The 16,084-nt window shown below is 41.2% G+C and overlaps 1 protein-coding gene across 1 annotated transcript in view; it reads right to left on the reverse strand.

Moving 5' to 3' along the window:
- Positions 1-15,880, reverse strand: part of LOC141128564 (gastricsin-like) — a 29,319-nt gene extending 13,439 nt beyond the window's left edge. The window contains exons 1-3 of the mRNA XM_073615923.1: positions 15,725-15,880; positions 5,300-5,456; positions 1,788-1,905 (exon numbers count right to left, since the gene is read on the reverse strand). Of these exons, the coding sequence (XP_073472024.1) occupies positions 1,788-1,905; positions 5,300-5,456; positions 15,725-15,780 (331 nt within the window). The 5' untranslated portion in view covers positions 15,781-15,880. The remainder of the gene's footprint in view (positions 1-1,787; positions 1,906-5,299; positions 5,457-15,724) is intronic.
- Between the last annotated feature and the right edge of the window lie 204 nt (positions 15,881-16,084).

Genomic DNA, 16,084 nt, shown 5'->3' on the forward strand with positions numbered 1-16,084 from the left:
TCTCTCGTGCTATTCTATGAGAGTAGACAAATTTAGTCAAATGAAAAAGTGCAATCACAGTGCAGCAAAACCTATAAGTGCGTCACATAACACTCAAACAGTAAACATGAATAAAGTGAGTTAATAATGATAAAACGTGCAGTGGAATAAATAAAGTGTCCCAATAGAGGATCATGTGAAATAAAGTCACTCAAAAATGACAATCACTAATGACACTAAAAATAATAATAATATGTGGCACCTTCTGTGAATAAAAAAAATATAAGTAAAAAGTGTAATCAAAAGTCCAAAAACTGAAGTAAAATGTAAATGGATCTAAATGTATTGATAAATGTTCAAGTCCTCTTTGAATGGATAAATAAGTAGGTAAAAATGTAAAGATGATGAAAGTTGATGTAGTAGAGTGTCCATGGGTTTTCCTGTTGTGATTTCTCTGATATTACAGTCTCCCAAAACTCTCACCTCAATGTTATAGTAACAAGCAGTCGCTATCTGCGACCTCCACCGCTCTCCATGGATAGATGGAGCCCTCGGCGTTTCCTCCACAGCTGTCACCGTTCGCTCCAGAACAGTAATAGTAAGAAGGTACCTCAGTGTGAGATGGGGGACGAGAATAGAGAAACCTCCAATTGTGCAGTATGTCAGGGCTAAAAAGTTTATTTAGATACATTACACTATTACATTTCTGGAGCGAACGGTGACAGCTGTGGAGGAAGCGCCGAGGGCTCCATCTATCCATGGAGAGCGGTGGAGGTCGCAGATAGTGATTGCTTGTTACTATAACATTGAGGTGAGAGTTTTGGGAGACTGTAATATCAGAGAAATCACAACAGGAAAACCCATGGACACTCTACTACATCAACTTTGATCATCTTTAAATTTTTACCTACTTATTTATCCATTCAAAGAGGATTTGAACATTTATCAATATATTTAGATCCATTTACATTTTACTCCAGTTTTTGGACTTTTGATCACACTTTTTACTTATAGTTTTATTATTCACGGAAGGTGCCACATATTATTATTATTATTTTTAGTATCATTAGTGATTGTCATTTTTGAGTGACTTTATTTCTCATGATCCTCTATTGGGACACTATATTTATTCCGCTGCACGTTTTATCATCATTAACGTAAGGATGTATCTTTATTGAATATGATTACCATATGCACATTTATTTATTACCATTTTATGTATTATTAAGGTACATTTATGCACAGAAATTTGCGCGAAATCACTTTATTCACGAACACTGTACAATGATTTGTCAGTTAATTTTACTACAAATTCAATTGTTTAAGATGAATAGATGTGCAAGCATGGTTTGGCCATTGTAATGGGGCAGAGAAATTAGTTTTTATGGCCTTGAACGTTTATTGCTGTCTGTGCCCGCTCTCTATATTTCTTAGTGACTATAGATAAGATAAGTCAATTTTTCTTAGTAACACTGGCCATACACTGCTAGTTTTTTTTGCTCAGCCCAAAACAGATTCCTCCATCAACACAAATGAGGCAGATGTAGAATTCTCTCCCACTGGGACATTGTATAATGACAGCGGCACCCGCAGCTGTTAGAACACACTGATCAGCAGCTGCAGCTGATTAACTGTAGCACTTGATTGAGGAAAAACTACAACACTTGTTAAGTGGGGCCTGCCATACAATGATCGAAATTTGACTGGATTCGTAAGGTCCAGTTTTAATCAGTGTATGGCCACCATTAGATTGCATTATTTTTTGGGGGGGTTTAACATTCTATTATACAACCAATTGTTATACGTACGACAGGCTTGACTCTGGCAGTAAGTTGAAGCAACCCAAAGATTGGATGATCCAGTGTCAAAAAGTACCATGAAGTTCTGGGGAGGTGTTCCAACACTAATTTGTCCATAATAGCAGGCCTGAAATGTTCAAAAAACATTACAGCAGTTATTAAAAAAAAAAAAAAGAGAAGAAAAACTAAATTGTATCTCCTTATCTCTCAATGTAACTCGCACTGCTTATAATAAAGCATATCTAAGCCCAAACTCAAACATTTTATGAATTGCATTGTACCAATCCTAAGATGTCTTGTTGTTGGTTTAGTTTACTTTTATTTTCACCAGTTGATCTGGCTAGTTAAACAGGAACAAATGCACAAGCTTTTAGGTAACATCTCGACTAAATCAGAACTTTACTTTACTGGCCTTCAAGGCTGCAAATTTGTGAAAAACATCATCAAAATCAATGTATTTCTCTAACTCAGTTTTAACTGATAATATCACAAGATAAGAAAGCCTTGATTGTCCCATTGTAGAATGCAAATAGTTCTTTACAAATTTCGCTTACTGTGCACTTACTGTTCCCCGAGGACAACGAGTTAACAAGACAACAGGACCGCAGCGAGATAAAAGGAGCAGGGAGGGAGGAAGATTCTTGCTAAGCACATTGCGTATATTGAGCAATATGCGTAGTCCAGATTTTGTTCCTTCCTTCTCCCGCCAGGCTCCTCCTTGCCAAGTCTACTATCTAGCATAACCCTGAGCCCCGCAGTGTAGACTGAGAAGAGAAGCAGGGTTTTGAGCAGGCTAGTGGTTTATTTTAAGTGTTCACTTCTCCCCCCTAACTAGCCTGCCACAGTGCTCTGTCCTGTCGCTGCAGATTGACAGCAGGACAGGCAGTAGGGCATTAAGCAGGCTAGCGCATCTGCGTGGCTCTCCCCCCCAGCCTGCCACAGTGTTCTGCCCTGCTGTTGTGGAGTGACAGGAGGACAGAGCAGTAGACACTGGACAGGCTAGAGCATCAGGCTTTCCTGTCTAGCACTATCACAGTGCCCTGCAGAGCGCTGGACAGGCTAGTTTCTTTCCTGCAGCGCACGGTGAGCACCCCAAACCAATCCCTGTAAATAATGCATTCGGTGCTGGCACGCCGATCTGTGTGCTGTCACAGATGGGGGTGACACCGTTGTGGCTGGATATCACTTCCTACTTGATGGTATCACCCCTCTGGCGGGTGTCACCCGCACCCTTATGGTGACTCCACTGCATTCAACTCTTGCTACAAAAAACATTGAATGGTACTTTTTTACCATTACACTAGAGCATAGTGTGATGATACATCACTCTCACATTTAAAAATTGTGCAGGAATTTTTAAAAATAGAAATTGTCTTTGCACATAAATGCATTTTTATAGTGATCTAGATTTTACTGAGTTAGTGAAAAGCATACCCTTTTAAACAATTAACCTCAGTTAATCAATTTATTCTACTTGGCAGCTCTTAAAATAGTCGACTCTGTCCTGAAGGAACTTTGCAGAATTTCTAAAGTGAGCTACCTACACATTTTCTGTATACCAGTGCTGCAAACTTCAAGCCCTTACCAAGATCTCAGCAGCCAAAATGGTCTCCATCTTTGCGTGTGAGATATGTCCACCTCAAAACAGTCAAGATAATACATATTGATGTGCACATGCTTGTGACTTGTATGGTAGATTGCAGGATCTAAACAATTTTGCTCATAAACCAACAAACTGACTGTTATGCCCTGTACACACGGTCGGACTTTGTTCGGACATTCCGACAACAAAATCCTAGGATTTTTTCCGACGGATGTTGTCTCAAACTTGTCTTGCATACACACGGTCACACAAAGTTGTCGGAAAATCCGATCGTTCTAAACGCGGTGACGTAAAACACGTACGTCGGGACTATAAACGGGGCAGTGGCCAATAGCTTTCATCTCTTTATTTATTCTGAGCATGCGTGGCACTTTGTCCGTCGGATTTGTGTACACACGATCGGAATTTCCGACAACGGATTTTGTTGTCGGAAAATTTTATATCCTGCTCTCAAACTTTGTGTGTCGGAAAATCCGATGGAAAATGTGTGATGGAGCCTACACACGGTCGGAATTTCCGACAACATGGTCCTATCACACATTTTCCGTCGGAAAATCCGACCGTGTGTACGGGGCATTAGAAGAATAAGCTGATAATGATACAAGGAAGGGGGTGTGTGTTTTGTCTTTTATGGTATATTTTTCGTTAGGACAAAATGTATCTAGGGCACAACCTAGCAGTGATGCCATCACATTCGCCGGAGTAATCAGTGTGGTGGTTTGTTTTAAACATGCATACCTACACTATCTTGTGAGCAGTTTTACCCTGCTTTTAAAATAAAGGAGGCACAATTAAGGTAAGTTAATGTGCTTTTTACTGGTACCCTAGACAATGCAGGGGACAGGGAAGCACTGTAAGGGTAATTTGCTCATATCCCTGGATTTCAGCTTTAATTAAAACAGTTGCAAACTACAGAGCAATAAGTAACTGTTGAGACAATAAACACTTAGGTCAGGACTATGTAACATACCACATAGTATTTACAGGTGTTAGGTCTGTATTACATACTACACAGCATATAGTATGTAGGGGTCTGGACTATGCAATATACAACATAGTGTATAGAGTACATTAGTCAGGAGTATGTATTATAGGACCCCTTATATTGTTGGCCAATGGGAGTAGAAAAGTTCCAGCTATAGGAGGAAGGGGGAGGCCTGCCATCTGTGGCCACTGGTGCTAAAAATGCTTGCCGTAGCTGAAGGAAACAATAGCCAGTATTGATGGTCAGTTTAAAGAAAAAAAATATTGGATGTTAGGAGGAAAAAATGCTGGGGTTAGCAGAGAGTGGGTGGAAAAAATGCCATGCATCTGTGTCCACAGGAGGAAGAATACATTGACACTGATAGTCAGTGAGAGGACGAAGGCCCTCATGTCAGGTCAACATGCCTGTTGTGCAGGATTTGTTAGCACTCAACAGAACCTTTTTGCTTTTTATTATTATTATGAAAAAAGTAATTTCACCTTGAAAGTGTTGAATCTGTATTTACAAAACTGATTTAGCACCCTTCGTAGATGGAAATATCCACAGCTCCAAAGCAAGAAGCAATATAATCACACGTTCACCCTCTACAAAAAAAGGAAAGTTTTAAATATTGAATAAAGCAAAAATTGGCATATATAGGGTGGATTTTGAAGTGAATCTACATAAAGTGATTAATAAGATCTATAGTATTGTAAAATACTTTTCTCCTTGGAGAAAAGATACGGGTGAATATAGGCAAATGTTGTTTAATTCTATTTTGACCCAGCAAATGTTGAGGGAAACCTATTTTAAAAAAATAGGTGTAAAGAACTGTGCTTGATAGTATGAATGTGCAAAATTTAATTTTGACCATAAAAGAAGCAAGTTGGACAAGTTGCCCATCAAATCTATTGTAAATAGGCCATTAGACTTGTGTTTTTTTTAGGTACTTACATCCATGTTCATAGGCTCATAGACCACAGCAAAATCATTCTTGTGGTTGAAGCTGTATTTCATGGCAGGATCCCTCTTGTGTGTTTTCATAAACTCTTTCAGTACTCCTTTCTCCTTCATTGTTTCCCGTATGGATTTGAATCTCTTCAGAGGGACTCTGTAACAATGTCATAAACTTAACCAAATGAAATAATTTTTACTACTATGATGTTCACATCTTATATTGCTTTAGATATTTCATCTGAGTTGGGTATTAACTGATTAAGAGTATTATGAACTAGAACTAACTATAACTATTAAGTAAATATTGAAGCAGATCCATATTTATATAGGTTGTGTCACAAATCTCTAGTTACTGGAAAAGATAGTGTAGGGATCCACTGCCCTCTACTGTCAGGTTCTAATATCACACTGTAATGTAAAATATGTATGTCACTTCCTGACTCTAGGGTTGTTGGGAAAAGATCCTGCAATGAAGAAGTGGAGAGAGAGAAGGTCTCAGCCATATGTTCTGTCAATGCTACTGATACTAGGTCAGAAGAGACGATTATTGCAAGATAACTAGGACTGCGTTCCAGACTGGCTGAGTAACGGCTGAAGGACCTCCTCATAATTGCAGATCTTGTCTTAAGGTCTCCAGCACAAAGACAAATGCTGCATCGTCCTCAGGACACCCAGCAACAGGACTATCCTGCAACATTCATCTAGAGTTACCTCTATAAAAAAATATATATATACTCGGGTATATGTACATAATTCCACCAAGAGCCCTTTACTGATAATATCCATTTGTACATTTAATGTACGTACTGTTATTAATATTTTCTTATATAAAGCTTGTATTTCTTTTATACTTGTGTGAGACAATATGCTTGTGGTTAATGTTATATGCTGGTTGCAGTAATTCTTCCACTTCCAATCACTTTGATTAGATTGCTGGTTAATTTCCAAGAAAGGGAATCTCCTCAATTCACAGAGGCCCTGACCTGGGTAGAGGCACTGCCAATTTTATTATCAATCCCACTCTTCCACTTAGCAGAGATTCTAGTTCTCTTATTTACCTACAGGTTTAACACAATATTCTGTTTGGGGAGGGCCGTTTTTCATAACCCTGATTGAACTTGATGGAATTATGTCTTTTTTAATCAGATTAACTATGTAACTATGTAACCTAATCAAAAAGGGGGACTAAAATAGTCAAGAAAGATTTTTTTCCATGTGGTAAGTGCTCAGTCCATAGGAAATTATGTCAGGGCAATTAGGATCATGTCTGGGTTGCATGGACAGTTTACTTCTACACTCATATTTAGTATTAGCATAAAACGTCTACCAGTTCACGATTGATCCTCCTAGAGAGAGTTAAGGTGAGGTGAGAAAGTACCTGCACCTCCATACAGAGTGAGCAGTCTTAAGGGAGATTGCTTCTGTTATTACCACCAGCTATTATGTGAGTATAATGCCTAAATGGTAAAGTTTACAAAATGTTAATATGACTTCAGAAGACACTTTTCAGTAAGCCAGTATAAATTTTTGATAAGCCTGTAACCTAGCAACATCCTGTCCATTGACTGAGTAGGCATCCTGATTGGGGCACACTATAAAAAGAGTTTAGCTCTGGAACATGTGGTACCCCTCTGCTACAAAAAAGAAAAGCTCTCTCATTTGTACATAACTATATACTCCCAAACTGTTGGCTACATTAATATACTTACTAAAGCCTCAGGTCAACTTCTGAGATGCATACAACATGCATTTAAACTTAAGGGAGAACTATAATTGCTTTGGAGTTAGAAAACATATATAGGTTTTAAAGTCGGAGTAAACTCCCATGCATGAACTTTACCTAGGTTAGCTTGTAATTAGAGAAAGTTGGGGTAACTGGCGCCAAACACAGAGTTTCATGAATACAACATGACGGTGCCACCATTAGCCAATCAATGGCTAATGGTGGCACTGTCCTCAGAGATAGGCTTTTGGAAGGAGGTGATGTTCCGAGCACATAGCTTTGCCCATCACAACAAACTTTGTCTGTGTGTATCCCGACTTACTCCCTGACCTCAGTGACCTCACATCTGTCCTGCGTTCCACGGCAGGTCTTCCGACTTCTATGGATGCTACCAAGCCTGCCTACCAGCAGCAGCAGTCACCGTGTCCCTGATGTGAGCACGATGTCCTTTGGATGAATCAGAGCACCAACCCCCATGCACCAGATGAGCTTTTAATACTTTTTTTCCTGTGAGTGTTTTTAATCCTATGAGTAACATTGTGCATTTTAATACTACACTCAGGTGGCGCTTCCTTTGTTTGTCCGTTTAAGCCTATAATAAGGCTTACCTATAGGTACTGTAAATTTCTCCTAGACGTGCACCATTTAGGAGATATTTGCTGTAGATGCAGCATGCGCTCTAAAGGAACGACGTACCCATGTCATTCCTTCAGAGTCCTGTGAGTCATGTGTTGTAAACGGCGGCTCCCGTGCGCATGTGCAGGAGTGATGTCATTGCGGCTCCAGCCACTCACACAGTCGAAGTCCGCAAACCCGGAAGGACGACTGGGTGAAGATGGAAGTGCCTTCAGTGGTGACAGTGCGCTGCTGGAGGGCTTCGTTCTAAGGTAAGTTTCACATAATGTGCAAGTGTGCGATGCATACTAGCACCTTATGACATTGCCTTGCTGGTTTAAAAAAAACAAAATGTCAGCGGTTTACTTTAATGTTGATACTCTATTTCTTTTATTATTTATTTAGAACCTTTACAAGTAAGCATTTCATGACACCATATTCCCTGAGCACTGTGGTTTTCTAAAGGCAGAGTACAGCAGAAATAACAGCATACATGGTTTTATGAACTAAATTTAAACAAAAAACATCCCAAAATTGTTGCAAAAGTGCTTTTACAGGTTGAGCAAATAGCCTACTGCTTTTGACCCAGTAGCATCCAAACTACTTGTTAAAAATGTTTATAAGGCCTCCTTAATTATTTACAGGCATGGGCGTAGCATAAGGGGTTGCAGGGGTCACAATCGCAACCCCACCCCTAGCTCCAGGGGGCCCCTGTAGCCTCCCTGTCATATCCTCCACAAAGTCCAGCTCCGATCTGCCCTAGGGCCCCACAGCCACGCTCAAGTACTGGGCTTCTACTTTGCCTTCCACAGTCCACAACCCCTCTGTTCCCATAGGCTGGGGAGAAGCTGTGAGACATTTCCTGAATGGAGAGGAGCATGAGGTGAGAACAGCCCAGGATGGGGAAGTGTCTGTGCTGTGTTCTGGCAACATGGAATGGTAACCGAGCTCAGTGAGGCAAGAGGAGGAGAGTGCCATCCTGTAGCCACGATGGGACCGACGTCACTGGTTAGGTATGACACTGCTCAGTGTCTCCTAGTCACCAGCTGGGATTCTCTGTACCCCCCCACCCGGGGATGTCTACTTACCCCACTTCCCTGACAACTGGGGAAAAGACACACACCTACGGGAGGTGACCTTCCCTACACCTGCCAACACTGACAGAGAAACCTTCAGAAATTGCTAAAACAAATCCCTTAACACCTCCTCTGGTGGCCCCGAAGGACTGCAGGCTCCAGATTTTGTGTCACATGGCTTTGCCCTCCCAGATCTAAGTTGCCCCCCCAAAGCCCCCTGACCACCCCCTCCACCCAGCATGCTATGCCCGGCTGCTGAGCTCCTTTCCCATTACAGCACTCCATACTGTTCCTCCTCCTCAGGGCTGAAATCACATTCCTTTACAACATAGCCAGTTAGCCATGATCTGCACAGGGTGTATCTGCCTACTGCAACTACACTGTCATTCCAACCAGAGAATTTCACGGGTCAGAAGGGCAACATAAAAGCCAGATACACCCTGTGAAGTCTGACAGACTGTGTGTAAAGGAATGTGATTTCAGCCCTGTGTAGTGTGGGTAGGGGGGTGCTGTATACAGTGCTGGGATGGGAAAGGAGCTCTGCCAAGTGACCTGCCAGGGATCCCTGTCCTCTGCCTCTCCAGCGGTAATCCCTGTCCTCTGATGTAAAGAGGAACTCTGGGAACTCAAAACTCTTAAGCCACTTTGAGTATCTTGGCATGCGGTGGATGTATCTGCACGCACGTTGGAAGTAGCGGCGGGGGCCCAGGTCAACTTCTGCATCGGGGCTCACAAGCTTCAAGTTATGCCTCTGTTTACAGGACAGGCAAATTTTGAACGTTTTGAAGTTGACTTGAGTGCATGTATTTGTACTTCAAATACCATATAGAATATGTAGCTCAGATTTGTGCAAAAGAGGGTTTATTGAAACTGCAAGAGTGCAAAGAAGAACAAGCAAAGTTCTATTACAGAGGAAAAACAAAAATGAATGAGGAGTATTAGTACATTATACAAATATATACAAATGATTCCTATAGAAAATTCACTTTAAAGTCGACTTGTACATTATTAAAAAAAAGTAAAAAGGTTTTTTTTATTGTAAACATCATGTTAAAGAACACACACCACACATGATGGCTGTTATTACTTTTGTTAGTAAGCAAAGCCTTTTCTGTGTCCCTCTAGCCTCTTCTGTGCCCTTTTGTCTCTCTGTTTAACTTCTTTTTTAGAACTTGACTTTTCCTAACTTCAGGGCTTATGTCATTCTACTGTTCAATGGCATGCCTAGTGTCATTCCCCTGACACTGAATGACCAATAAGAGCACTTTTAAGTGAATGGCAACTAATGGAACATAGCCATGAAGTCAAGTAGAATAAAGACCCAGTGATAAAGTTGAACTATAAAGACTATTTCTAAAGGACTTTGTCTTTCTTTCTCTGCACACTGCAGGACCTCACAGGAAATACTACATATGCTGGCATATTATGTGTTATTTCAAGTGTAGCGGCAAATACTTTTAGGTAGGTGACCTTTCTTGTTAGCTTTCTTTGACAGGTAAATTTAGACAGGCTGATGCTATTACACCAGGCCTGTTTTGTTGATTTCCATATTTGAGTGACAGGTAGTTTATGTTTGGTCTCGGCCAATCATTAATTTGCTTGGTAATCCCGGGACTCTCATATAAAAGCGGGGTCACATGGTAGGAGAGAGAGGAAGAGTTCAAGTCCGATCCTGCTCTGAGGAGCGAGAGAGCCAGCCTGGTTCCTGGAGGGGAAGTTGGAGGTTTTCCCCTCCGGGGAGCCAACGGAGCTTCACCTTAGCGAGAAGGGTGAAGATCCGATCCTCATGGAGGAACAGATGACATCTTACCGTGTGTAGCCGTGGAAGTCGTAGACCGCCCCTGCGGGGAGGGAAGCGGGCCACAAAGAGGCAGAGAAACTGAGAATCATTGCGGATGAAGTAGCAACAAAACGGAAGGAAACTGGGTGATCAATCGTTTATGAGTGGTACATGGACTATTGATCACGTGAGTAAAAGCCCAAGGGAAGGGTACTACCAGAGACTGAGGGTTGTTGGTGCACAAGTCAGTGAGATGGGCAGTAATGGCCTATGACTTTGAGTTCAGCATTGCCCCGGGATTCCAATCAGTCAAGCAGGAGGAGTTATTCAGAGTGGCTCTCCTTTAGCTTAATTTGGAAGTACCATGTCGGTGGGAACTAGTTTTAAAGAGATAGCGATGAAGCTACAAGTACACATATAGAGATATGGATCGTTCTTTTAAAGTCGTCCAGATGAAGGAGTTAATCAGAGTGACTCTTTGTGAACTAATTCTCTATCAAATCTACTTCCATCGTCCCTGATCGAAGAGATCGTTTAAAATGATTTCCTGACTATCCGCAATTGTTCATAGATTTTCCTGTAAGAATCATTGAAAGATGACAATGTAACAAAAGAGCATCTCAAAGGAAGTCCTTCTCCCATCCCAGTTTATGTTGATGAATAAAGCATTAAGAAAAAGCATTAAGGACTGTGACTTTTAAATCTATGGGCTGCGAGGGTTGAGTAGTAAACGTGAATTATGGATATAGCAAATATTCAGCCACTCCTTCGGGGGTAAGCGCTACATATGGGGGCTATCTGTTTCACGTTTGCCACTAACCATCTCCCATAGCAAAGAAAACCTGCATTTCAGTGATGTGTTGCCAAGCCTGCAGTATAACAGTACCTGCCGCCAGGGGTCGCTGGGGAGGACTTTGAAAATATACAGCTACAGTTCCTCGCGTGCTGAACCAACAAGTGGGGGGTGAAGCCACACCCCAGAGGAAAAAATTTTAGTGTTCAGCCTGCCACGCGCCAGAGCAAGATGGCGGAAGGTGTTGAGGACACGCTATCTGATGTGCAGGACCGGGTTCTGGTTGACACCAGTGTGCGGTTGGAGCTAACCAGAGGACTAGCGTTGGGAGTGATTGACGGAGTAGAGAAACTCTGTATGCTATGCCTTAGATGTCGGAGGCCTACAGTTGGAGTCACCGCCTGGGCTCAGTGTGGACATTGCGGTATCCAGTTAACAAGATTGGGACCCGTCCAACAGGAGGTCAAATATTATTTTGTTAAAGATAAAACAGGACTTTTTCTGCCGCAAGAATGGGTGATTCGGAAGGCCGGAGAGGGTCGTATGTCACCTACAGCAGCAGTAGAGGAGCTCCCGTCTGATTCGTCTGAATCAGAGCCACCAGGAGATCAGGTAGGATCTACTGAGAAAGCCTGTGACTTGGCTGGGGATCCGGGGACTGTTGAAATTGTTGCCCAGTCTTCAGAGGGAACCCCTGAGGAGCCAGTTAGCAGTGAGCCCTTTGATTTGCCCGTCCGGAAGGAGCCTAAATTACAGGAGGGGGATCCATCGGGTGAGCCGGACAGGGTAAGCGAAGATCGGGTTGTAGATTGGAGATCACCACAGATCTTGCAGAAATACGGATCGATGAGCGATCTATTTGAATGGTCATCCCCTGAAGAGTTTGATTCAAGTGAGGAGGAATGTTTTATTGAAAGTTCAACTTCAGTGGAGGCTTCCACAGGAGTGTCCGGTACAGTTAAAGTTTCAGTACCTCCATTTAATGTGACAAACACCATCGTTCCTAGCAGACCAGCTATGTTTCAGAAATGGGTCAGTAGAGCTACTGACGCGTGTGTTTTGCCTGGCAGAGGAAAGGCTAAAGACTTGCCTAGACTCTCTAGATTTCAGAGAGATGTTCAGCGAAAGGTGGCTCAAGAATGGGGTTTTGATTATCCCTATGTCCCAGAACTAGTTATGGACATTGTGGAAAGTTCCCGGGAATCATGGGAGGATGAACTTGTGTGGGACTACCTTCATGTTCCTAAGCCAAAAAGGACACCTGACAGTGAGGTTTGGGTTCGGTTCAAAGATATTCATCGGGAGTGGAAGCTTGGAAGAGTGATCCACAAAGACAGAGTATTGGTGGTAAAAGCTGGACAAAATACCCGCAGTTACTCTATCTCGGTGAGAGGACCGGGAGATAGTCGAAAGAGGTTGCCTGACCCGAGATATTATTTGTGAATAGGATTGTTTTCACAGGTGTATGTCTTCTACCCAGATTGACTGCAGGATGGCAGATGGGTTAGGGTGGGTTTTCCCCAATTAAACTGTTGAGCAGGAGACTCACATTCATGGTGCTTAACAAGGACAAAGTTAAGGACACTAGGGTGTGCTGTCTCTGCTTAAATCCCTTTGTAGCACAAGTACTTCTTCAAGGACTCTTGTTTAAGAGCCAAGCAGAAAGTTTATTTTTGCAAACGGATTTACTTGCCGAGCATGTCTATTGGGATGCGCTTTGCAGAAGTAATGCTGGACTCCTTTTGAGGGAGCGACTATCCCAATGGGAACATACATGCCATAAAGAAATGTGTATTTGTGGCCCGCTTCCCTCCTGCGGGGAGGGAAGCGGGCCACAAAGAGGCAGAGAAACTGAGAATCATTGCGCATGAAGTAGCAACAAAACGGAAGGAAACTGGGCGATCGATCGTTTATGAGTGGCACATGGACTATTGATCACGTGAGTGAAAGCCCAAGGGAAGGGTACTACCAGAGACTGAGGGTTGTTGGTGCACAAGTCAGTGAGATGGGCAGTAATGGCCTATGACTTTGAGTTCAGCATTGCCCCGGGATTCCAATCAGTCAAGCAGGAGTTATTCAGAGTGGCTCTCCTTTAGCTTAATTTGGAAGTACCATGTCGGTGGGAAGTAGTGGTAAAGAGGTAGCGGTGAAGCTGCAAGTACACATATAGAGATATGGATCGTTCTTTTAAAGTCATCCAGATGAAGGAGTTATTCAGAGTGACTCTTTATGAACTCATTCTCTATCAAATCTACTTCCATCGTCCCTGATCGAAGAGATCGTTTAAAATTATTTCCTGACTATCCGCAATTGTTCATAGATTTTCCTGTAAGAATCATTGAAAGATGATAATGTAACAAAAGAGCATCTCAAAGGAAGTCCTTCTCCCATCCCAGTTTATGTTGATGAATAAAGCATTAAGAAAAAGCATTAAGGACTGTGACTTTTAAATCTATGGGCTGCGAGGGTTGAGTAGTAAACGTGAATTACGGATATAGCAAATATTCAGCCGCTCCTTCGGGGGTAAGCGCTACACAAGGTCACGTGGCAGGCTTCCTCCTGCAACACTTTTTTTCCCTATTAGAATGAATAGGGGCATAGCAGAATGTGTGCCAGAGTAACTACTCATAGAAAAGCAATGGTATGGTTACATTTAAGCCATGCCACTGCCTTTTAAATTGGCCCCTAAATGAGAGGGTAGCACACAGAAACCTTTTCTGTCCAATCGTGGAGATAGTAGTCACTTTGTGAAGTGTGTGCTCATAGACAGAATGCTTTTCACATTTGAAAATGTAGGGCAGGTTTACTTTCAATTGAAAATGCAATAACACCCATTGGTAGGTAAAAAGTCTAAACCGATTATACCTATTATATGTTATATGTGCTTGGTTTCAACCAAACCAAACATGCAACTACAAAATCTGTACTAGAATGAAGTTTAAGTGTTTCTGGACTGACAACAGTTTCCTAAGTGGTTTGGCTTGTAAAATAACTGGATGTACTTGACTTGATGCTGAGTTTACAGCACAAATATTTTGTGTGTAATATTTGATATAGATTCTAACATTGTAATTATATATTTTTTAGAAAAATGGTTAGGTTCAGGTCTAGGATTAGGGGCTAGGCTAATGTAAGGCTCAGGTTAAAGCCAAAGTTAAGTGTTTATATTAGGGTTAGCTTAAGGATTCAAACTGATATTTTATATTTTTTTGCTATGTGTATTCTGCACAGATATCAATAGAAATCACATCCCGAAATTGCAAAAAGTAGTACAGAAACTACTTTTTGAAATCAGTGCAGATCTGCAAATGCAGCATCGCACTGATTAGCCATTGCCATTGCCAGCAATTACGGCCGATTTGACATGCGATTTGGCATGTCAAATCGCACCAATGTGAACCAGGGCTCAGTGTGTTTTTTTAGCTGTGTGTATAAATTTCACATTTGTACAATAGAGCACTTAAGAATAGGCAGGCTAGTATGTAAGAAGAACCATAGGGCTCCTTTCCAATAATGTAAATAAATGCATTAAATATTTGTATGCAATATTTCTTATGACTAAAATAATATTTTAAAAATGTAGTTTCCTTTTTAACATAATACATAAAGACATTATATAAAAATCACTATACAGAGTACTGTGAATGACCAGACAGCCTTATAATGATTTGGTATGTGGCCCCACCATTTATATATATAGGTATAGGCTTAGAAAAGGAGGAGTAATACATAATAAATTACACATTATCAAACATGGCATGCCTGTTCCGTGCAGTAAGAAAAAAATCTGCCTTCCAGTCTACATTTATTTAATGTTGTCTATGGACTGCTCACACAATCACAGAATATCATGGAAATATAGACAGCTCCTATTAAACACAACTGATTGTACAAAAATACAAATTAAAAAAAAATAGCTTGTCTATAAATAATATTTACAATTTCAACAGTTAAATTTACTTAACTAATAGTATCAGAAAAGTATCAGTATTTGTCAGAAAAGAAAGGCTTCTTGTTTTAAAGCAAGCCAAATATTGCACAGGCAAAGCAATGCTGTTCCAGGTCCACCTACTAAAACAGACCTCATACAGCTACCATTTCAGGTGCAAAGTCCAGCTCTAGAGGCTGATCAATAGACCTAGTCATGATTAGGTGCTAAAGCAGCATGAAACACATTGACTTTCCTCTGATCCTCCATTGTGATTTGGTCAATGCTTTTATGTTGTTTTGGTACTACAATAAAGGCGTTCTTTTATCTGAGTGCAGCCATCCAGACTTTCCCTTGTTTCTGCAAGCCCAAATATATATTCATAACATAATGCAATGCAGTACAAACGTATTTGAACTACTTTACTTTATTAAGTATTTCAAGGCACTCTAGAGCTAGATTGATGAATAATAGTGTTATTAATCAAAAATATTAGCATTTACAAACCTGACCAAACCCTCTGAGAGCTGAAGACAAACCAGCGCAAGAATCACCCACTTCATGGTTCTCAACTTAGGCAACACCAGTCTTCTGGGACTGTGCTGTAAGATGGTGGCTGTGATATTTTATAGAGCTGTTGCATTGACGCAAGAATATAATCTGGAATCTAACCTTCCATCAATGTTTGGGATAAATGTATTTATTTTGGAAGTCCTAAGCATGTATTATCTCAACTAATGTTATAAAAAAGCAGCTTAATATAATATTAAAGGTGATTTAATGGACTGATACATTTCTGCTGGTGGAAACACTATGCTTCAAGCTACAACATAGCTATCAAAAGGAAAATAAAGCTATCAAAAAGAA

This window comes from Aquarana catesbeiana, linkage group LG02 (assembly GCF_042186555.1).
Source record: "Aquarana catesbeiana isolate 2022-GZ linkage group LG02, ASM4218655v1, whole genome shotgun sequence".
Classification (NCBI taxonomy): domain Eukaryota; kingdom Metazoa; phylum Chordata; class Amphibia; order Anura; family Ranidae; genus Aquarana; species Aquarana catesbeiana.